The sequence below is a fragment of the Pelodiscus sinensis genome, chromosome 26 (assembly GCF_049634645.1).
Source record: "Pelodiscus sinensis isolate JC-2024 chromosome 26, ASM4963464v1, whole genome shotgun sequence".
Lineage (NCBI taxonomy): Eukaryota > Metazoa > Chordata > Testudines > Trionychidae > Pelodiscus > Pelodiscus sinensis.
The window spans coordinates 19,612,473-19,637,061 of NC_134736.1; the positions used below are offsets into that span (position 1 = coordinate 19,612,473).

Below are 24,589 nucleotides of genomic sequence, written 5' to 3' on the forward strand. Positions count from 1 at the left end.
TTTACATGCGCCTGCAGAGCAATCTGGGCTGGCCCCGCCCCCGGGAGTGCGGCAGGTGCCAGCCCCGGGCACATGGCCGGCCCCGCTCCCGGGTGCGCCGCGCATGCCGGTGCCAACCCTGACCCCCGCCCCCGGGTGCGCCGCACGTGCCCTGGCCCTGGCCCCAGCCCCCGCACATGCCCTTGCCGGCCCTGGCACTGGCCTTGGCCCCGCCCCCGGGGGTGCCGCACCAGCCCTGGCCCCGGGGGCACCGCGCGGAACCTGGGCAGCCCCTGCCCGGGATCGCAGCACATGTCGGTGCTGACCTTGAGTGTGCGGCACATGCTTGGCCCCGCCCCCAGTCACGTGGCCTGTGAGCGGCCCCGCCCCTAGGCGCCCGGCAGCCCCAAAACGTTGGGGACCGCTGCACTAAGCATTATGCTTACCAGAATGCATACTTGGTAACCAGTTAACCAGACTGCCAGCCAAAATGGCCCCAGAGAGGACCATGGCTGCACCATAACGATCTTGGCCACAGGTGGGATCACAGCTCCAGGTGGGGGCAGGCAGAACCCTGGCCACAGCAGCCTGCAGGGGCAGACAAAACTCAGCACCAGCAGGGGACCCTAGTCCTGGTCACACCATAGTGGCTCTGGAGCTCATCCTCACTGCAATGCCTGCCTACCCGCTGGGTAAAACCCACCAGCCCTGAAAACCATTGGTGGGCGCAGGGCAAACAGATTAAATGACGTCATCTCAATCATTTAACCCATTAACTACTTTAATTAATATTTACCTCCCTTGTGTCTAGTTTGGAGCCTCTGGCCTTGCAAAAATATAAACAAATGATCTAAGTCAAAGGGTACTAACAACCAGAATTCTCTACTAGACTACATTGTTTTCTCGAAAAAACTGCCCTTTTTTCAAAAAACTTCACCTGCACACGGCAATCAAGCTCTTTCGAAAAAAGGCATGTGTGGATGCAGAACAGGGACTTTTTTTAAAGAGGCGGCAACCGAAAAAACACAAGGTTCCCTGGTGGCCATTCTGTGAATAGCAATCAGGGCTTTCTTTCGAGAGAGCGTCCATGCAGTCTCGATGCTCTTTTGAAAAAGTACATCGCTTTTTCGATCCAGTTTTGAGGCGTAAATGCTCTTTCGAAAGAAGCTTTCAGTCTAGAAAGAGGTACCCAAAGTGGTAAACAGATAAGATTATAGTAACACATCACAGTAACTCAAGCCTCTCTCCCAGAACCCTACCTCTTGGGAAAAAGAAAACTTCAGATAGTTCAAACTTTCACTTTCATGACTAAATTTAGCAACAACTTGGACAGAACACACAAACAAGCGTTTCAGAAGCAATTATTAAAAGTGCCACGTTGTGGTTACACCAGCATACTAAAATTGTGGTGACTTGCAAAGTTTCGCTAAAAAAGGAGCTGAAGATCTCTACTTAGATTTAGAGCAACACCTTAATGCTATTAGAAAATTAAGTAATTTACAACATATAGTAAAGGGAATTGGATCCTAGCCATCTTAACTGGTTTTACCAAGTCCAAAATGGAAAAAAATTAGCTCAACTGACTTTAGCAAGTGCTCTTGTAATTACTGCAGCACTACTGAAATGTCCATCTGATCTAAGCAAATTATTTAGTTTTTGTACTTTGTATAGACACACCTGCTTTTCAAATGCACCAGGGTTATATAGCTCTTTAGTTTATTCAACTAGATTAGATTGTGGTATTGCCAAATGAAATCAAAACAAAATGGGAGAACTGCCTTTAATCTTTGTTGAAGAGCTTTCTAGCAGTTTTCAAACTCTTATCCTTTCCTTTTCCTTGAAACAAGAAGTCAAGTGCAATATGTAAAGGAACGCAATCATCTTTAGGTTTTTTTGGAAGGATGTCCTCCAGATTCTAACTCAGTCTTCAACTGCCAAAGTTTTATAGTAGTTTAACATCAGTAGTTACTTCATCCGCTTATTGCTGATAGAAACCCTTACCAAAGACTTGGACTAAGAAACATGAGGCTTTGTAAAGCCCTTAAATTTTAGAATGGGATTGTTGTTGGTTTGAAGTTTTTGGTATAAAGTGAAAAGTTAGCTAGTTTCTAAAAAGTGGCTGAAGTAATGCAAAACAAGCAATTCCCAACAGTATATGAAGCTAACTTGTTTGGATCTAATCCAGAGTGACCTTCAAAACATCTAAGCCAGTGTTCCTTCTAAACTGCAGGCAGAACAGCTTCAGAAATGATTAATCAGCCTCACCCAGTCAGCTCCATGCACAGAGCCCTGAGCCTGTGACTGGGTGGGGCAGATTAATCACTTGTCTGCAGCTGTCTCCTCCCTTCTCCCCCAGTTTAGAGGGAACACTGATCAAAGCCTAGACAGAACTTCCATTTGAAGTTGCTTACCTGCTTTTAAAAGTGGTCAGTCTTATGGGAGCACAGAAAGCTCAGGTACTTGCAAACCACAGGAACATAAATCTCAAGATCAAAAAAACTTACTGAAGTTTATTCACTGTTTTGAATGCAAAGATTGTATGTATTAACCCTTTCAAACTGTTTTGGTAAGTGACCTTTTCCCAAAACAGGCATACTTTTTTCCTGTTGAGATTATTCAGAATGCTCAGATGTTTCTTACCAGAGATAACATGGGTATGAGATTGCTGGGAAAACAATTGAAGTGCTTTGTGTAAAAAGTATGCAATTGAATGAGTTTTCCCCGTCAAGAAGTGGCAAACCCTGAGTATGCAACAACTAAACAAGCTCCAACTTCCTTTAACTCGCCAAAAATGCTGACTTAACACAAATCCCATCAATACCGTGCTGATTTGAAGGTTGATTGATTCTAGAATTGATTCAAAAGGGCATTTCGGCTTGTGGGTAGGAAATTGGGGAGCAATTTCAGAATTTTTTTTTCCAAAGTCCAAGTATGGAAACATTGCGTACGTCAATTTTATTTCCTGTTATGGCCCTCAGGGAGACTTTTTTGATTAACTGACTCTAGACATGGTCCACTGAGGCCCTTTGTGTTTCAGACTCATTCATAAATGTCTGTGTGTCTCAACCGTAGGTATTAATCTCACTGAAATCAAGTGAAACTGCAGTGGATTAGTCCACTCAAATGTATCTAAATATTATGCTTCATGGTAGTGGATCTGCCAGTGGAGGCATTTCCATGCTGAAGTTTTACAAGCAGTCCACAAGACAAGGGAGCATATCACACTGGTGCCCTGCTTGCTTCAACAACCTTCTGTTTAACAGGTCAAAAGCAAAGTCCTATGGCCAACATTTAAGGCCATTTACAGATTATGGCTGAGCTTCCTTAGAAATGCGTCTCCATTTTTTACCCAAAGTGGATATGCTCAATAGATACACAGATTTACATTTGATTGAACATAACTATATGGCACTTGTTCCTTTTAATGTAGAAACTTCTAGTCCAGATCTCCCCCAAGCCCAATTGCTGCAAGTTTTGAGGATGCAGTCCCCTCTACACACACCCATCCACAAAACTTAAAGGAGCTTTCAGTCTCAGCACAAATAGTCAGAGTAAGATCGCTAGGCAAAGATTCTGAGTTTCCATCAAAGGGAACAGTCACTTAACCTGAAGATCTATACCTATGGTCAGGAATCACTTGTCCATATTATGGCAAGGTCAGTTCAGCCCGCAATCTTCTACTTTGTGTAGCTATTTTGCATGTGACTTTAGTATCCCCATATAGCAAACCCCTCTTCACTTGAAACTATCTGGTTCCCAATAAACCCTGAACAAGAGCTTTTCCTCCCACAATTGCTGGTGTGAAAAACGCAGTGTATTCTGTAATCACTTGATCATATTTCAGTGATGTACATATTTACAAAGTCATTTAGAATGAAACAGGCTGTGTACATGCACTTATTTTTCTAGAACTACTAGGTTGTGCAGCCTACTCATCAACCCCCCTCCCCCAGATCCACTGCAGCTGGATCATGGCTCCCCTCTTACCCATGCCACAGCAGGAGGGGGGCTGCCACCAGCCTTCCTGCAGCCAGATGGGGGCTAGATTAGGGACAGGACACCATTGACAGGGTGTCTGGCTGGGGGGAGGGGGCAGGAATGGGTTGTGGCAGGGCCCAGCCTTCATTATATGGAACCCACAGAAAGGAGACCCTTCAAGAATTTCATAGGAATTTTGACAACTTCCACTCCACCATCAACCTTAGCCTGGATCAGTCCACACAAGAGATCCACTTCCTTGACACTACAGTACACTTGCACGGACATATTTCCACCACCTTATACCAGAAACCTACCAATCATTATACTTTCCTACATGCCTCCAGCTTCCAAGACATTTTTCCAATCAATTGTTTACAGCCAGGCCCTAAGATACAACCAGATTTGCTCCAATCACACAAAGACAAATTCCTACAGGATTATAAAAAGCATTCTTAAAACTGAAAAACTTACTCAAAGAAGTGGCTATGCCAATCTGTTTGTTTTTTTCAAACAAGTACCCAGATATTCGCTCAGGCAATAATTTTTGCCTGGGTGCCACTTCAAAAGTTTCTGAAGTAGCTCCAGGCCACCCTGGAAGGGGTGGGGCCTAACCCAGACCGTGACTAGTCTGGGGGTGGTGGAGCCCCTTTGCCCCCTCTACCCACTAGGCACTCATGCCCTGGAAGATGCATGGCACGCTCCCCCATCCCAGGTCAATCAGGGCGTGGGGGTGGAGGAGTGCAGGAAGCCTCCTCCTGCCCTGCAAGGAGCGCATGGCACTTTGAAGTGCTGCAGGCTCCTCACAGGGCCGGGGCAGGACAAAGGAAGCTTCACACAGTTCCCCTACACCCAGGCCCTGATTGGCCTGAGGGAGGAGGAGCATGCAAAGCCTCCTCCGCTCTCCCCAGACCCTGCAAGCAGCATGCGGCACTTCAAAGCTCCTGGCAAGGTGGGAGGAGGCTTCACACACTCCCCTAATTGGCCTGGATCCACTTGCTTGGTGTGCCAAATCCAGCCCCGAGACCCTTTTGCCAACCCCTACATTAGCTACTTCAAGATAGGCCCTACAAAGAAAACAGGACACTACTGTCACCTACAGCCCCCAACTTAAACCCAGCAACACATTATCAACCATCTACCGCCTATCCTCAAAAATGTCCCTTCACTTTCACAACCCTTGGGGAACAGACCAATCCTCTCCTACAGACAACCCCCTAACCTCTCACAAATTCTTTCCAATAACCATGCAGCACACCTCCAATCAATCATCCAGTAACCTACCCCTGTAATCAACCCCGATGCCAACTTAGTCCACACATCTATACAGGCGGTATCATCACAGAACCTAACCACGTAAACAACCACATCAGAGGCTCATACAACTGCACATCCAATAATGTGATCTATGCCATCAAGTGCCAGCAATGCCCCTCTGCCATGTATATTGCCCAAACTGGACAGTCTGTCAAAGAATTAACAGACAAATCAGATATCCAAAAAGACAACACAGAAACTGTTGGGGAACCTTTCAACTTGCCTGGTCATTCATTAATGGATCTCTAAGTCACCGTATTATTTCAAACCAATTTTAAGAGCCAGCTCAACAGGGAAACTACAGAACTTAATTTACAAGTTTGATTCCTACAAAAGAAATATAAACAGAGATATTGGCTGGATGGCATTCCACATCCTAATGACATAAAAAACCCAAAGGCTACGTCTACACTGGCATGATTTTCTGAAAATTCTTTTAACAGAAAACGTTTCCGTTAAAGCCATTTTCGGAAAAGCACGTCTAGATTGGCAGGATGCTTTTCCGCAAAAGCACTTTTTGCGGAAAAGTGTCCGTGGCCAATCTAGACGCGGTTTTCTGCAAAAAAGCCATTTTCGCGATTGGGGCTTTTTTGCAGAAAACAGTACTGTGCTGTCTACACTGGCCCTTTTGCGCAAAAGTCTTTCGGAAAAAGACTTTTGCCCGAACGGGAGGAGCATAGTATTTCCACAAAAGCACTGACAATCTTACATGAGATCGTCAGTGCTTTTGCGGAAATTCAAGCGGCCAGTGTAGACAGCTGGCAAGTTTTTCCGCAAAAGCAGATGATTTTGCGGAAAAACTTGCCAGTCTAGACAGCCAAAGGGTACTTAAAGTGGGTACTAAGTATTCTTATCAGCTTCATTTAGCATGGACACAAAGGGCTCATCTAGACTAGGAGGAAGATTCGAAACAGGATATGCAAATTCCACAGGAAAAAAGGGGACAGAAACTGTCAATTAGGCGATGACTAGACTACTGGGAGGCTTGGCAAGAGGAATTTGCATATCTTCTTCTGATCTCACTTTCAAAAGCAGAGCTTTTGAAAGTGAAAGTAGCTTAGACGCAGATTTTTTTGGTGATACCCCCCTTGTCAAACAGCCGCTTTTCCTCAAAAAATGAGGTTTACGCGGCTTTTTGACAAAAGAGGGGGTTCACCAAAAAAGCCGCGTCTAAGCTACTTTCACTTTCAAAAGCTCTGCTTTTGAAAGTGATATCAGAAGAAGATATGCAAATTCTGTGGAATTTGCATATTCTCTTTCAAATCCTCCCAGTAGTCTAGTCATTGCCTAATTGGCAATTTTTCCCCTTCTTTCTTTTTTCTTCCTCCTTCCCCTCACTATGCTATTTATTTGAAAACAAACTCCATTCATCTAAAGAAGTGGTATGTGCCCAAGCAAGTTTGTGATACAAACAAAAATGTAGAAGGTCTCTAAGGTGCTGTAAGACTTAAGTTTTTCCAAAACAGAAGAGTCACTCATGAGCAGAGTGAACCTAGGGCTGGGTGAGGCAAGCTTCTAGCCCTGCCCCTGCCCCCAAGGTCCCAGTGGGAGCCAAGCCCCCACACAGTAGGAGCAGGCTATCCTCCCACAGGGGAAGTGTGTGGCCCCAGCCTTCCCTGGTCCCAAGACCATAGGGGGAAGGGCAAGCAGCATGCAGCCCCAGCCTTTCATGGTGCACAGGGAGGGGAGAATCCCCAGACCTAGAGGGCAGGCAACATGTGGTGGGCAGCCCCCCAGCCTCAAAGAACAAAAAGGCACTCATCCTAAGCCTCCCTGGCCCTGGGAGGGCTGGCCACATGTCCCCAGCCACAGCTGGGTGAATGGAGGTGGACAAAGTCAGTTGGGCTGTTTGGGAAGACTTTGCCTTCCCCACCTCACCACCCATAGAGTTGCCTATTAACTAGCTTCCATGCTGAGCAAAGATTGATGAAATCTGAACAAGCAACAGGGATCAGTGATACAGAGGCAGCAGCAGAAAAGGGGAGAGGCTTGCATGTAACAGTTTAAACATATACACTATCATATTCCTAGCTAGAAAGGTTAGAATAATTTACCTCTAGGTACAGACTGGAAGCAAGAGAGGGTAATTTATTCACACAGCCACTAAGTTACAAGTACCAACCTCATTAACATCAGTGCTTGAAAAGCTCAACACCTACTAAGACAGAGGTTGACAACAGATGGGGGCCCTTATTGTCCAAGGTAGTGCTCTGGTGAGAAGTCCAGCTGCTAAGGTTGAAAGCAGTGTCCTGTTGCTAGATTACATTCAGGATTCCCAGCTGTTATATGCTATGGCAAGGAGAGGAGACACACAGAGCCTTTTCCAAAACCCTCTCACTGCTGAAAGGAGACACGGTAATGAACATGTCCCATACGTTGTTTCTACCACTTGCCTCATACTTCCAAAAGCTGACTTTGCTACTCTATGTCCTCCCCTCAAATCCATTCTGAGTCTTCTTTAACAGCATATGCCTTCAGAAAACAACAGCAAAGTGAAATAAACGGGATTTTGGTCAGCTTTGCTGATGCCTGTGTGGGTGGGATTCAAAATAATTAAACTGACCAAAAGCTTTAGGCGTTGTTGCTACCCTACTTAGTGGGGCTGTATATTTTCTTCTAAAGACTAAGGATCTTGGTCACATTGATGCCTTCCAGGAGCAGGTTCCACTGTGGTGGGTCGTCCACTGAGAAAAATGCCTCTGCCACCTGCTAGTGGTTGACAGGGCCATTGCAGGAGGCTAGAACTCCATTTGCAGACTCAGGAAGACAGCATATGGTAAGGTCATTTTCAAAACAAGGCCTCAAACTCATTCCTTTTAAATAAAAGCTAAAACCACCTCTAACACAGGTGTGGGCAATAATTTAAGAGGAGCCACGTCACAAGTTTCAGAAGTGGCCACAGGCCGACCTGGAAGGGATGGGGATGAGAGCTACACTACCAGGAGCTTTGCTTGGGCTTAGGGTCCCTGCCCCCTGATGTCCAGCCAATAGAAGTGACCTGAGGCAGAGGGGAGGGTGCCAGGGACTAGCCTCCTTCCTGAGTAGTCTGGGGGTGGAGGCTTAGATTTCAGATAACAGGGCTCTCAGCTCCTGGCCCTGCCCTTTGGGGGGGGGGGGGGGGGAGGGGGCAGCTGAAAGGGCTTGTGCCTCCCAGGCAGCTCCCAGGCAATGGGCCAGTGGGGGCAGAGCTATGAGCTCTTTTCAATTGCTTCTGTTTAAAGGGCTTGCACCTGCCAGGTACCTGCCAAACAACATAGCCACCCAACAGGCGAACTCTTTAAACAGCAACACACTAGGGGCTCAGGGAGCAGGGAGCCCTTTTCAGAGCTTCTATTTAAAGGGCTGGTGCCTTCCCAGTGCCTGTCAGGCAGCGTTGCCTAGCAGCCGCAGGGAACACAAGAGCCCTTTAAATAGGAATAGCTGGAAGGGATTGCGTGTCTCCAGCAATACGCTAGAGGCACGGGGAGCTGCAAGACCTTACAGCTGTTTCTATTTAAAGGGCTCTCGTGTTCCCTGCCGCTGCTAGGCAACGCTGCCTGACAGGCACTGGGAAGGCGCCAGCCCTTTAAATAGAAGGTCTTAAAAGGGCTCCCTGCTCCTCTAAGTGCATTGCTAGGCAGCCAGAGAAGCAAGCCCTTTAAATAGACGCAGTTAGGAAGGTTCACATCCTTCTCCTGCTCTGAGGCAACATGCTAGGGGGCGGGGCCTGGAACTGCCTCGCAGGCCCAATCAAAGCCCTAGGCAGGCTGGATCTGGCCCACTGAGAGGCTTTTGCCCACCCCACTCTAATCTCAAGGGATTTTTTTTCTACTCCCTACTACTGAGTGGTTATTTCCAACTCTGACAAACTGCAGCTTACAAAACAATGAATAGTCTAGCAGCACTTTAAAGGCTAACAAAACATGCAGATGGTATCATGAGCTTTCATGAGTACATCCTTGGTAGCCGGTGTAGGATGAGCTGACCTTTAATTATTCTAGTTTAGGGGGGTGGGGAGAGAGGATCAACAGCAGCCTGCTCCATTCCATACTTACAATTCTATCAATCACAGCAGCAATGCAGCACCTTCCCATTTCCCTTTTACTGGAAGGAAGCAACATTCAGGTAAGCATGTGTCTTAAAGGACTTGCCAGGCTCCACACACAAATCTATTTTTGGCTGAGTTTATTACACAAGCTGATGTCCTTAATTTTAGATCCTGACATTGTTTCATTCTCTCCAGTTTCCAAATGTGAAAGATCTTGCTACCAATAATCAGACATCAAATTCAATTTCTTTAGCAGGAATTGATAAGTTATGCAAAAAAACCTCATGTTCAAATGCTAATATAGTCACTGGGAGCTCAAACAGCCCATTCGTAACAACATATCGTATTTAATCTTTTGAATGGAATACTTTAATCTACCCTTCTATTTCCAACCACAATTACTGGAAGACTGACTACTTACACTAGTAACCAGTTTGCAATCAACAGCTAGTTATAGTTAGTTGTATTAATCTGAGGTTAATTTGAGGTTAGCCCAAAAAGTAGTTCTAAAGCTATTTTTTTATTCACATTGGTTCTAATAAATGCAGATAAAAGCTTACTATTCAATTCAGTTCTGGCAATGAAGAATCCAAAACCAAAATAGACAGAGAATTTGGTTATTAAGGGCTAGATACTGCCATATAGAGACTAGCTTCAGTTGTGAAACATGCAAATCAAATCCATTTCAATTCTCAGATGAATGCATACCACCTATTTTAACAGATGGTATTATCAAGATTTCTCTGTTTGCTTCTGTCACTTCACAGTAGGCAGTGACATAATTACTGTGATTCATCCATTAGAGAGCTGAAACAAATGGGACAAAGCTTTTGGTAGGGAGCTGGATCTGAAAAAAAGGAGAATATAAGGAAATGCCTTAAGACTAATCTCAAAATACATAAATTTTGTTTTGATTTAAGCATTAATGCTCTGAATTTAATGCTGGGGAGATCCTTAAAAAATGTGTGTCTTAACTCACCTCAATGAAACAGATATTTTCTGAATAATGTCGTGAAAACTGTTACAGATTTTTAGGTCTTATGCCCTAGCTATGTTCCTGATAGAGCAATTTACATACCAGCAATGGAGTACAGTAGCCACATAGATATTAATGTGCTCAATAAGTTACTTTTGATTGCTAGACCTTGCTCTATTGTGCAATATGGAAACTGAAGGAAAAAGTAGGCCCAATAAGCTCTCAGTGAGAAACAGAAATACAGAAGCAGAAGTAGTAATCACTATTTTAGTGGGAGGGAGAACAAGAGGAAAGAGACTCTGATTTAACCTTGTATACCAGTGGTGGCCAACCCACAGCTCCCGAAAAAAAACTGCAGCTCCTGACAGAACCGGGATGGAACCCGGAACCACTCAGGTCAGCTGCTCACGGCTGGGCCACTGTGAGCCGCATGCGTGCTCATGGCCTGCACCATTCTACTCACAATCCCCAGTGCACTGCGTCATATCCTGCACATGTAGGCCGGGTTGCACACAGCTTCTCAGCATGCACGTTAGCAACTGGCCGCTGAGTGCAGGCAGCAGCAAGGGTTCTGGGTGCGGCGGCAGCGGTGGTTCTGGCTCCGGGACCTGGGCATAAGGTTAGTGGAGGAGGGGAATTGGGTTGGAGGGGAAGGTGCCTGGCTCTGGAGAAGGGGAGGGGAGGGCAGAGAAGGAGGATCGGGTGGAGGGGAGGGGTGCATGGTGCCCCGGATGCGTGTGGCGGTAGCAGCAGCTCTGGGACCGGAGCATAAGGTTGGAGGGGGATTGGGTTAGAGCGGGGGGAGGTGTCTGGGGAAGGGGAGGGGATTGGGTTGGGAAGGGATGCGCATGGCGTGCCGGCCGCTCAGAGCATGCACCCCAGCACCTGGAAGGAAATGCGTGGCTGTAGCAGCGGCTCCAGGACCCGAGAATTAGGCTAGAGCCCGGGAGAGGGAGGGAGGGCAGTGCCTGGCTCTTGGGAAGGGGAGGGGGACTGGGTTAGAGCAGGGGCCGTGCCTGGCTCTGGGGAAAGGGAAGAGAAGGGGATTAGGTTAGAGCAGGGGAGGAAGCTGGCTCTGGGGAATTCAGTTAAAGCAGGCAGGTACCTGGGGGAGGAGGAGCTGGAGGGGGAGGAGAGAAGAGGGGAAGAGCAGCCAGTGTACTTCCTGAGACCTGGGATCCCCAGGTACTAGACCCAGCTCTGTCTGCTCCCCCTGGCAAGACCCCCCCCCCTCCCCGAGTACCCTGCCCTAGCACCCTGTCCCCTGCCCCCACCAGAACAATTGGGGACACATTAGTGAGGCTTGGGGGGTTTGGGAGTGGGTTTTTTTGCACGCAACAACTCCTCCCTTCTCCCCGCCCCCCCCCCTCCCGGTACTTGGCTCTTCACACTCTATCTACCGCTATTTTGGCTCTTCATATCTAACCGGCTGGCCACCCCTGTTGTATACTGTCCTCCTCCCTCCATCCTACCCAAGATACTGGCAGATGAGGTTACTGTACTGGACAAGAAGATGGCCAGTTTCTTGCAAATAACTCCTATCATTGCCCATTATGGTGAAATCAACTGCTACATAAGTAACAACTACTTTAGGTCCTTCCTGTCAAGGAGTGTAACCAAGGTAGCATGTCAAAAAATGCTGCCCTTTAACAAGTTCATAGCATGGGAGGGACTTAAAATGACATGCGTCACTAACTGAGCCAACGCCTAGGACACTGAAGACTGGTGGGGTATCATCCACACTAGGGATGTTAAAATGCACATAATTAAGTAACAGTGTAATTGCTGAAAATTTTAGTAGTTACATGGGTAACGTGGGACAACGATCTGCTCCCACTTGCTGCCCCATGAGTTTTTAAGTTGGCTTCCCACACATACCAGCTCCCGCCTCTCTATCAAAGGCAGCAGCACAAAGCAGCAGTCAGCTCCTTGGGAGCCTGTGCATACGGGAATCCGGCTTTTAAGCCGACTCCCTCCCATCTGTAGTCTGAAATCATGACTTAACCCATTGGTTAACTATTTACAGTTACACTTTCACATCCCTATACATTTAAACTGTACTGTAACTATCAGCACTGTGACCAGGCACAGGTGAATCCTAAAGCTCCTGTTAGCAAGGATCTACCACAACCCAAGTTCTTTACTCCACAGGTCAGTAGGATAAGTACGTTTGTATCCAACTTTAAAATGAAAACTACAAGTGAAGTGTCTCCTAAGTGTCCACTTATTTGTAAGTAGCAAGTGCTTTCCAGACATCTGATGGTGTTTTTAAAAACACTCTCTCCCCCTCTTATTTTATTATGTCATTACATTTTAAACAAGATTTTTTAGTCCCTTAATTCCTGTCGTTACAGCACAGGGCAGGGAGTTCAACGTAACTGCCTATGTTCTCTTTTCAAACTAAAATCAAACAAGAAAGAGACCATCTGATCACAAGCCATGAAATGCAGTCATCAGATATTTTGTACACTTCTGTTATGCTCAGTTCGTAGTTATCTACTCCGGACATGTCCTCCATGAGCTAAAGCATTTTACCCAACAGTATTTTATCATCTGTTTGTTTAACAATGAATCACAAACATGCTGCGCTAGCAGTCTGTAGATAATTTTCTATTTAATCTTTGAACCTTGGCAGGCTTTACTAGTTCAAACAGATTGAGTTCATTTTCATTTTTTAATCTCAATATTAACTTTGCATACTGCTGCAAAAGGTAAGACTACTAAAATAACTATTTCTTTGTTCCTGCCCCCACCCAAAAATAAGTTACTACAAAACCTTCTGGCTTCTAACAGAAGAGGATTTTATAAGGAAAACACTGATTCAAACAGTAAAGCAGTTTGATTTACAATCAATACATCCAGTACATAGTAGCTGAACTAAAAAAGTTTAAGTGGTCTATTTTTGCCACTTTGCTAGCCGAATTCAGTATTTCATCTTACTCCCAGGAGAAGCAAAAGAAATTCATCTTCAGATACTATGCTTGGCTTCTCTGTTTTATCTTATTGGAATCACACCTGGGAGTAGGCCCAACTACAAGGGAAGTTTCAAGGTCATTTGCCTTCCTCAAAGCACATAAGTTAGAATCACGCAATTCTATTAGATTTCCAATTTTAAATCAGCAGAGATGAAAAGGGAAATAGGATGCTGCAGTGTCCAGGTGCTATATTTAACTAGGGACTTTTAACTTTTGCACCCAAGTAAAAACAGGCAGAATAGTAAACAAAAAGGAGAAAAAAATATTTCACCACCACCACCAACAGCATGAAAATAGATTTCAAGTAAATGAATGTTGGCAGGCAAATAGTGCTACTTTGACTTTTTACACAGACAGCATATAACCACTTTTCCAAATGGGTGTTTATTTTTCCTCCTCCTAAACAGATCTCAAAGGTCCTCTATGACGACTGAAAATGAAATGCTGGTAAGCAGCTTAGTTGCTTGAGTTTCTGATCAGGCAGACTCCTGATTACATAAAATCCTCTACTCTAGGCTCCTTTTCGTTGCTCCCAAAATTAGTTTAGCTTCATTTGCAGAACATTATATTTGACTTCAGGTGAGTAACCAAAATACTAACACTTTATTTTGTAATGCAATACTGAAGATCAGAATACTTTTAACTCAAACATTAGATCAACTAGCTAAGCTGCCATTTTATATCTATTATAGAAAGCCAGCCAGCCAGCCAGCCACTATGAAGGGGACCAGATAGCTCAGTGGTTTGAGCATTGGCCTGCTAAACCCAGGGTTGTGAGTTCAATCCTTGCAGAGACCCTTTAGGGATTTGGGGCAAAAATTCATCAGGGATGGTACTTGGTCCTGCAGTGAAGGCAGGGGACTGGACTCAATGATCTTTCAAGGTCCCTTCCAGTTCTATGAGATAGGCAATCTCCATTTATTTAAAAAACTTACATCTAGTTTCTTTTTGTTTGGGGGAGGGGGGGAGGGGAGAAGGGGGAGGAGAGGGAGAGATTGGTTTTCCTAGTACAGCTATGTGAAGTTGGACTATAGCACAAGCACTTGAATATTTAGTAATATAAACTATATTCAGCAATGTTATGCTGTCCCATTGCAGACACTATTTAAATCTCACAATAGGAATTAGTCAATTAGGGACAAATCCTACACTTAGGCTATGTCTACACTGTGCCCATTTGGCACAAGAAATATGCAAATGAGGCAAAGTGTGGAATATTGCTGCGCCTCATTTGCATAATTAATGAGGCTCCATTTTTGCACAAGAGGCTTTTGCCTCTACACTGCTCCTTTTTGCACAATAGCCCCCACTTGCACAAGAACTGTTCTGCATTTTTTCAGGAAGAATGGCTCTTGCGCTAGAGGGGATTTTTGCTCAAAAAGGAGCAGTACAGATGGCTCCTTTTCATGCAAAAGCCTCTTGCGCAAAAACAGAGCCTCATCAATCAAGCAAGAGGCGCAGCAATATCCTACACTTTGCCTCATTTGCATATTTCTTGCACCAAACGGGCACAGTGTAGACATATACAGTAAGGCTAAGTAATAATACAGTAAAACTCCAATAGTCCAGCATCAAAATGGCAAGCGCTCCTGACAGAACCGGGACATAACGCAGAACCGTTCAGGTCTGCCGCTCTCACATGGGTTACAGCAGGGAGGGGAGGGAAGGGAGAGGGATTGGGTTATGCACAGTGTCCCAGACAGCGGATTGAAAAACCGGCCACTCAGCACACGTGTCCCAGTGCCTGGAGGGAGACGTGCGGCTGTACCAGCAGCTCCGGAGACCCGAGTAGAAGTGGGGGAGAGGGAGGGAGGGGACAGATTAGGTTGGGAGTATGCAGTACCTCCTGATACTCCAACATATCTGATAATCCAGCACCACCTAGCTCCCAAAGGTGCTGGATCAGCAGCAATCTACTGTACTTACAAACTTAAACGTTTGGGGATATCAGGCACTAAGTTTTCTGGTTTGTTTGTTCTTTCATAATTGCAGCTGATCTCACATTGCCACTCTTACAAGCTTTAAAAATGGAACTGATTTACTGCTCCATGCAAGTAAAACATGTTACTTAAAATCTGAGATGGTTTTCATTACTTTAAAATTCATCTCGTTCACTAACAGAGGCAAAGTAGATATTCCCAACATACACCAAGGAGAGATTGACCAGGCTTAAAGTGTTTTCCTTCTCTAATAGCCTTTTGAGTCTAATCAGACTATTTTAAAAATTTGTTAGATCCGTTAACACATTTTATTTGAGCTCACCTCTAGGCTTGGGTGCAAGTACAACTTGCTCCATCTATACCAGACTTTGAAAACAATTCTCCTGTTACAATACACCTTGTATCCTACTACAGGCAGTCCCCGGGTTACGTACAAGATAGGGACTGTAGGTTTGTTCTTAAGTTGAATCTGTATGTAAGTCGGAACTGGTGTCCAGATTCAGACACTGCTGAAACTGACCGCCAGTTCTGACTTACATACAGAATCAACTTAAGAACCCCAGGCGTCCCCAAGTCAGCTGCTGCTGAAACTGATCAGCAGCTGATTCCAGGAAGCCCGGGGCAGAGCAACTCTGCCTGGGGCTTCCTGTAGTCAGCGCTGGTCAGTTTCAGCAGAAGCTGACTTGGGGACGCCTGGGGCAGAGCAGCTGGGGTGCTACTGGACCAACCCAGCAGCACCCCATCTGCTCTGCCCCAGACGTCCTGATTCAGCCGCTGCTGAAACTGACCAGCAGCGGCTGAATCAGGACCTGGGGCAGAGCAGCTGGGGTGCTGCCGGATTGGTCCAGTAGTGCCCACGGGCGCTGCAGGACCAATCGGCAGCGCCCCAGCTGCTCTGCCCCAGTGTCCAAAACAAAAGCCTGGTCTGCTGGGGGGGGGAGCACACTAGCTGCGCCCCCCCCCCCCCCCAGCAGACCAGGGACACGGGGAGCAGAGCCGCAGCGGCAGCGGGGTGCCGCGCCTCTGAGGCTTTGCTCTGGCAAAGCCTCAGAGGCGAGGGACCCCGCCACGGCTGCGGCTTCAGTCTGGGTGCCTGTGGTCTGCTGGGGACGGTCCCCAGCAGACCACAGGCACCCTGACTGAAGCCGCAGCCCCGGGGGGGGGGGGGGGGGTCCTGCGCCTCTGAGGCTTTGCCAGAGCAAAGCCTCAGAGGCGTGGGGAACCGCCGCTGCTGCCGCTCCAGTCTGGGTGCCTGTGGTCTGCTGGGGACGGTCCCCAGCAGACCACAGGCACCCTGACTGAAGCCGCAGCCGCGGGGGGGTCCCGCGCCTCTGAGGCTTTGCCAGAGCAAAGCCTCAGAGGCGCGGGGAACCGCCGCTGCTGCCGCTTCAGTCAAAGCGGCAGCAGCGGCGGTTCCCCGCGCCTTTGAGGCTTTGCTCTGGCAAAGCCTCAGAGGCGCGGGACCCCCCCCGCGGCTGCGGCTTCAGTCCGGGTGCCTGTGGTCTGCTGGGGACCGTCCCCAGCAGACCACAGGCACCGGGTCTCAAGGGGCAGCAGCAGCGGTTCCCGCGCTTCCGAGGCTTTGCTCTGGCAAAGCCTCAGAAGCGCGGGAACCCGCCCGGTGCCCCTGGTCTGCTGGAGACGGTCTCCAGCAGACCAGGGGCACCGGAGCAGCTTACGAACGGGGCTTTCTCGCCCCGACTTCCGGGGCGAGAAAGCTCCGTTCGTAAGTGCGGATCTGACGTAAGTCGGATCCGCGTAAGTCGGGGACTGCCTGTATAGGCAAGCCCCAATACAATGAGGAATATTTTGCTCCCACTCCCACCACAAGCCCCTGTTAGTCCATTATTAAAGGGACACTGAAAACATCTTACTCCTTCCCCCTCTACTCTTTGATTACCACTATCAGTTAAAATTAGGGATGTTAAGAAGTGGGCAACTGGGGAAATGTGTAACTACTGAAAATCATAGTAGTTACACTGTTATCCCCACTCGCAGCGGAATACAAGCCCGTTTCCAGCACACACTAGCTCCCTCCCTCCCCCCTGCTTCCAGGAGCTGGCTGCCACAGACAATGGGGGGGGAGGGAGCGTGTAGGCAGGAACCGGTGCTCTCTGGGAAGCGGCTATTAAACACCAGCTTCTCCCTGCCCCTTTGCGTGTAAATGTGTAACGCTGAATTTTTCAGCAGTTACACCATTTACAAAAATTAAATTTGCAAACATTCCTAATAGAAATTCTACAGAACGTATGTATTTCAGGAAGAAACACCTCAGGATCCTTGTGCTACAGAATAGTATATAAAACTTTATCAAAATGTATCGAATGCTGCAGGTTCCTGAAGCATCTCGACTGAGTAGGGCCCTACCCAATTCACAGCCATAAAACACACATCATGGACTATGAAATCTGATCTCATGTGCTTTTGCCCTATAATACACAGATTTGGGGTGGGGTGTGGGGAGAACATCAATATTCCTCAAATTGGGAGGGGTTCTGACCCAACATTGCAAGTCCCTGCAATGCCCTGTTATGGTGGGCGGGAGGAGTGTTAAGGTATTGCTACGCTTACTTCTGCACTTCTTTCAGAGCGGAGCAGCCAGAGAACGGCAGCTGTTGGCCAAGTGCCTAGCTTTGAAGGCAGCACCCAACCAGCAGCAGAAGTAAAAACAGCAGTAAGTGTACCAGATTAAGTTTACTTCTGTACTGCTGACTTCAGAGCTGAGTGGCTGTAGAGTGGTGGTTACTGATTGAAAGCCCAGTTGTGCAGACAGCAGAACATAAATGAGGGCAGCAATATTATACCATGCCATCCTCTCTTCTGCGCTGCTGGTGGCAGCTCTGCCTTTAGAGCTGGGCTCCGAGCCAGCTGCCCAGCTCTGAAGACAGTCACCACCAGAAGCAGCACAAAAATGAGGATCACCACTCCACAACTCCTTTTTGGTTAGAACTCCTACAGTTACAATGTCATAAAGTTTCTGATTTTCATCATTTCAGTTAATTTACAATTTTTAAAATTCTACTTCCATGAAATTGATCCAAGTGGACTATGAATTTGGTAGGGCTCTGTGAGCTATATATTCTTTCAAGAAAGCATTAAACAATAAGGTAGTTAAAATCTTCAGTAAAGCAAGTTTTCCCTCACAAATAAAGAATGAGCATAAATACTTTATGTTCAAAGTATTTAGTAGTTAGTTTAAAATGCTAGTGTCAAGAATTAGAGTTAATGACTCAGTATTTATATAATTAATATGAAACTGGAAAGTTTTAATAAGAAACTCCTCTTACATTTTCAATTTACATAAAACTAGGATCAAAGTCTAAACCTTTAATAAAACATTTGTTGAAGATGCTGCAGGCAAACTAAATTCTGCCAGAAAGAGATATTAGCCCATACATCTCTTAACAGAACTCTGCATAGCAAGATTACATTAGACAGGTTTACAAAAGTAAAGACATTAAACTTCCCTTGGACTACTAGGTTTTGAAGGGAACAAGGGGGCCATATACAGCTCTAGCACCATTACAATCTGTGTTTTTTTAAAAGTGAATAATCCATGTTGTAAGAGATTACAGAACAATGACCAAATGTGTGACGATACGGATACAGAATTTATTTTCTTTTATACCATGCACAGAAAAGGATACATTTCAAAACAACTGCAGGTAAGCAACCTCTCCTTAATATATTCTCCAATGAGTGGGGGTTTCTCTCTCTCCAGCATTTTAAATGGCTAGAAAAGCACTTCACTGTAGGACCTCATGCAGGTTTTCTACTGTATGTCAATACATATTGAGAGACCTTTCCTTCAAGATTTAGGAAAGTCTTTATATATGCTCATATTGTTTACATATGGAAACTGTGATAAAATGAGGAAACTATAGTTTGCTCTCAGTTTTGAAAATTTAACAACCACGTTGTCAGAACTGGAATTTCACAGAATTGTTATTGCTCAGAACTTTAACGTGGGAGTGGAATTTTCCCCAAGTGGTCATCTACTGAGTCAAAAGAACAAGTCACTGAGGCTAGCAGCAATGGTGCAAGATATTAGTATTTTAAAATGCCAATGTAAGCGTACAAAAAAAGAATGACACTGACTAATCAATTACGCCTCAAGGTGACCTGGTTTATACCTCACCCCAAATCCTTAGTTGTTTCAGATGGATATGGCCCACAGACAATCATTTGCCATAGCTATATGAAAAGGTCATTAAAATAAATCTTGTTTTTTTAAAAAAAGTCTCATTACATTTGTATTACTTCAGACTCAATTACATAAAAGGTCAAGTCAATAAAATAGAAGCTTCATGTCTTTCAAGGATTTGAGAATATGAAGGAGTTGGTAGCTGGAATAAAGATCAAATTACAATGACAAACTTCCCAAACAAGAGGCATGAAGCATGAGTTCAAGTAACTTAAATAATCTGGGAACACATCAATATGCAAGAGAAATCACCATGAGTTTGTTGCCACAACCAATAGTTCTTCTGCCACATGTTCATATTCCAATCTATTTGCAAGGGACCTTGTCCAAGCAGTATCGTTCATCAACACGTGACAGAGATCAGAGGAGAAAGCTTGACTGTTATTAATGACTGCACTGTACAACATGATGTTTCATATACAGACACTTTCCAACAAAATGTACACACTGAAAAAAGGAAAACAAGTTTTTCGCAGATAACTGGATGCACTAAAGAAATTGAATGGCTGTCGAAATATTAAAGTGGTAGAAAATCCACCTAATGGGAAGATGCTGAAGCACCTAGACTAATAAGCGCACACATTTTCCCACTTCAAAAACCACATTTTAAATTCACATATCAAAATCATGATGTTTTGCAAATTCCAGAAAATGACCTGGCACCCATATTACAGCACTGAGCACAATATAAAAATGGGATTTGGTGGAGAATTCTTCACCAGGATCTCAAGAAGAACCATTTTCATTTTTGTTCATACTAACGTTTCACAGCTGCAATTCTCCACAGGTCAATGACAACAGTAGAGGTTGGAATGTCAAATGTATTCAAACTAAGATGTTTAATCTTACTCAGAAGAGGTTTAAATGATAGTGACAAACTACAGCCTTCACTATTCATACCATTAATTTCATGTCCTAATTTTCCTAGTGTAAACAAGGCCTTCAAATAAAATTAAAGCTATTTTTGCTTTCAAATAAAACAGGTGGTACTTTCCACATGTATTGCAAGTTCAGAAGCAATTCCATCTTTCAGAAGGATGCGTATAAGCAGCTGAACTCATCTAGGATATGACACAGGAAGTGGCCTAGAGTTGGCAGAGGTTTTTAACAGGTGCATGAGATTAAACCAGCCATTTTAAAAATACTAAAGGTTCTTCACTGGCAAGTCAATGCCAAGTAATCTGATCCAGGTTGTAGCTGTAATTCCTTAGGCCAGCCTTGCTTATCTCCCTGACTGAACTACCTCAAGACAGATTTTTCAGGTTCATGTAATGTCATCAGATTACCACTATGTTAGATCACACCTCTAGTAATTTTAACAGATAACCATAATTAATGCAAAATAAAATAGAATGGCATTTCATCTACACAGGGAAGGGAAAGTCACTGAATATACTGGTTCTATATAACATCTATGAAGAACACATTGTGTTGGCAATTACAGAAAACTCAAGAGTTCCAGATTTTTGTAGTGCTGTTGTATCTGTTTTGCTTAATCAAGGTTTGTACAGTCTCACAGTAAAATAAACTGACAAGGAAGTGGGCTGTGCCCACAAAAGCTCATACCACCATCTACATGTTTTGTAGATAAAGTGCTACCAGACCATTTGTTGGGGTTTTTTTTGGTACAGACTAACTGGACTACCTCCTGAAGTTCCAGTAAGTGAACTGAAAGTACATCAAATCAGGCCATTCATAAATATCCTCAACATGCCCATCCTTCCTATTTACTCACTCTAAAACACTATCAATGCAAGATGTAATAAATAAATTAAATTGCTGTGTTTTAGATTCAAACCTTTGTATTTGGTGATCAGCATGTGCCTAACAGCCTATTCTGAGAGTTCACCCTGGTAGATAGATTTATGTTGAAAACAGTCCTTAAACTACCATATCTTCCTATCAGCCTTTGTCACATAACTAGATAGAGAAGTTTTGTATTTAAGGAAAAAGGAAGGAAATCTTGCACGTGCAGGGGGGTGGAGGGAAGCATTTACATATTTCCCCATCAAATGCAAATCCATTGCCCTTGGATAAAGCTTTAATCTGAAAAGAATGCCATGGATAGTTTAAAATTGAAGATTTGTTCAGAGTCTATTAAGAGGATAATGAAACCTTGACCAAATGAACGCATTTAATGGAGGCTTTTCCCTATGAAGTTGCCCTCTAACAGTCTAAGCTTCTAGACCTGAGAAACTCACATTTCTTGTTACTATAAACAGAGGTCAGTTCTCGTGGAAAACAGTACCACAGAAGGATTCAGTTAGTTAACCCTGAAATCAGCAACTAGATGGGGAAAGACATAGCCAGCCTAATGCTGCAGTATTATTGTAGAAACAAAACGAAAAGAATCTCCTACCCCAACTCAAGACCAAAATGTCAGTTTTCAGCACAGCAACAAAAAGCTTTATACAGCCAAGAATCCTAAATTGTCTTCAAAGAAAAAGAAATTCTAGCTACCCATCAACACTGACACAGAACCACTGGCTACTCTTATCTTTTCTGATCAGAAATTGCTGCTGCTTTGGAAACAACATGGTAAGATGGCGAAATGTTCTTTTTTACAGAGCTGATAGTGCCTTTCCTGAACCATCTCCTACCTAGATCTGCCATCCAATAAATATTTTATTGCTTTCTTTAATTAAAAAAAAAAAAGAGAGAGAGAGAGAGAGAGAGAGAGAGAGAGAGAGAAGTGTTGCTCTTGCAACCCATTAGATCCTTTTCCATGCATATAAGGAACAAAGACACCTTTTCCTTAAACTCAATTTGCAAACCACTGAATCAGGAAGGCAATTACTCAGTTGATATTAGAGAGCTATAGCAAATAGGTGAACATACATGGAGCATACCTTCTGGTACACTAGCATTTCTCAGCTATGGCCAGAGACATTAAGGGATTAAAAATACATCCAGGGAACAAAATTGTCAGAAACAAATCTGGTTGCAAGACCGGAAATGGCAAGTTCAGTTGCTATGTGCTAAGAACGTTAACACCAGCGATGCCCCCACCTCCCAATCCCCATCTCCCAGGGGACTTTTATCACCAAAGTGGTGACAGGGTAACTTCCTTTTCCAGACTCTGTTTTACCCTGTTTTGTTGTCACTAGAGTGGGCGCTGATGGGTTGGGTGGGGGCAAAGGCACCCAGAACTCTACACTGGAGCAACAGAGAAAATAGTCTGTGGAATAAGCATCAGTGTTTAACCCCACAACGCCAGCTTTAGAGATCGACCCCCTACGCAAAGGAGAGGTGGTTGGAAAGAGGGGGGTCCCTCTCTCCCCCAGCCCGCACAAAAGGGGACCCCGGTGTAAAGAGGAGGTCCCTTTACCCCAAACCCGTGCAAAGGGGGGGCGATTGGAGGGGGGGCCAGCGCAAAGGGGCGGCGATCAGAAGGGGGCCCCTCCCCCCAAGCCCGCGCAAAGGGGGGGCGATCAGAAGGGGGGGCCCGCGCAAAGGGGGGGCGATCAGAAGGGGGCCCCTCCCCCCCAAGCCCGCGCAAAGGGGGGGCGATCAGAAGGGGGCCCCTCCCCCCCAAGCCCGCGCAAAGGGGGGGCGATCAGAAGGGGGGGCCCGCGCACGGGGGGGGGCGATCAGAAGGGGGGGCCCGCGCACGGGGGGGGCGATCAGAAGGGGGGGCCCGCGCACGGGGGGGGCGATCAGAAGGGGGGGCCCGCGCACGGGGGGGGGGCGATCAGAAGGGGGGGCCCGCGCACGGGGGGGGGGCGATCAGAGGGGGGGGCCCGCGCACGGGGGGGGGGCGATCAGAGGGGGGGGCCCGCGCACGGGGGGGGGGGGCGATCAGAGGGGGGGGCCCGCGCACGGGGGGGGGGACGATCAGAGGGGGGGGGGCCCGCGCACGGGGGGGGGGGGACGATCAGAAGGGGGGGGCCCGCGCACGGGGGGGGGGCGATCAGAAGGGGGGGGCCCGCGCACGGGGGGGGGCGATCAGAAGGGGGGGCCCGCGCACGGGGGGGGGGCGATCCGAAGGGGGGGGCCCGCGCACGGGGGGGGGGCGATCCGAAGGGGGGGGCCCGCGCACGGGGGGGAGCGATCCGAAGGGGGGGGCCCGCGCACGGGGGGGGAGCGATCCGAAGGGGGGGGCCCGCGCACGGGGGGGGCTATCAGAAGGGGGGGCCCGCGCACGGGGGGGGCCATCAGAAGGGGGGGCCCGCGCACGGGGGGGCCGATCAGAAGGGGGGGCCCGCGCACGGGGGGGCCGATCAGAAGGGGGGGCAGTCGCTGGCCCTTCCCCCCTCGCCCTTGGAGACTCCCGCGGCCTCTGCGGCGGCTCGCGGAGGGCGGGCGCCGCCCCTGGGCGGGGGGGGCTCTGCGGCGGGAGCGCCCCCGCCTTACCTCGATGTATCCGGCCAGCGTGGCCGCGGGCCCCGCCAGCCCGCACAGCAGCAGCAGCAGCAGCAGCCCCGGCCCCGCGCCCGCCGCCATCCCGACCGCGCGCGCCGCCGCCCAGCAGCTTCTGCGGCCTCAGCGCCCAGCCCGCTCGCAGTGGGGAGCCGCCTCACAAAGCCCCGCCCCCGGCCACGCCAATCACGGGGGCAGGGCCAGGAAACCACGCCCCTCTCCAGGCGACTGCCAATCACAGCGAAGGAGAGACTTACACAACCGCGCTTCGACTCCCCCCCTCCCCAAGAACGACCCTGCGGAGGGCGGGGACCGTACCCGAGTATCCGCCAATCAGAGCACGTGTAACGGGGAGAGCCGCGCCCATCCGTGCAGCACGCGCGCTTCGACGCCCCGGCCGCAGGCTGCCCGCAGCGCCCATGCCCTGCCCTGCCCCGCGTGGGCGGGGCCGGCGCTCTGCGCGCGGAGAAGGCTCCACTAAGCGCAGCCCCAGGCCCCAGCGCAGCGGTGCGCGAGCCGCCGCTTTCTCCCGCCCTGCGCTGAGCGCGTGCGCCCTGCTCGCCTGGGGATGCGGCGGGACCTTTCCCTGCTCGGCTTGTGAACGGGATTTCTCAGCGGCATAAAGAACAAAACGAGAGAGAGAGAAGCGTAGCGAGGAGCTGCTGTCTAGGAGTGAGACTGCTCAAGCGCATATGAAGCAGCCCCACAGCAATCCCACGGTCGGTCACTTGGTCATTTCAAAACATGGAACAATTGAGTCTGCGTTATTGCAATGTCCCCTTAAGGAAGGAGAGGCCACAAAATCTACTCAAACCCTTTGGTGGACTCTTCTAT

The 24,589-nt window shown here is 47.3% G+C and overlaps 1 protein-coding gene across 4 annotated transcripts in view; it reads right to left on the bottom strand.

Moving 5' to 3' along the window:
• The window catches only part of LOC102449109 (amyloid beta precursor like protein 2), a 120,621-nt gene extending 96,708 nt beyond the window's left edge, over window positions 1-23,913 (bottom strand). For all 4 annotated transcript variants that reach the window (XM_075909700.1, XM_075909699.1, XM_075909698.1 and 1 more), the window contains exon 1: window positions 23,750-23,913. In XM_075909700.1, the coding sequence (XP_075765815.1) occupies window positions 23,750-23,839 (90 nt within the window). In that variant the 5' untranslated portion in view covers window positions 23,840-23,913. The remainder of the gene's footprint in view (window positions 1-23,749) is intronic.
• Between the last annotated feature and the right edge of the window lie 676 nt (window positions 23,914-24,589).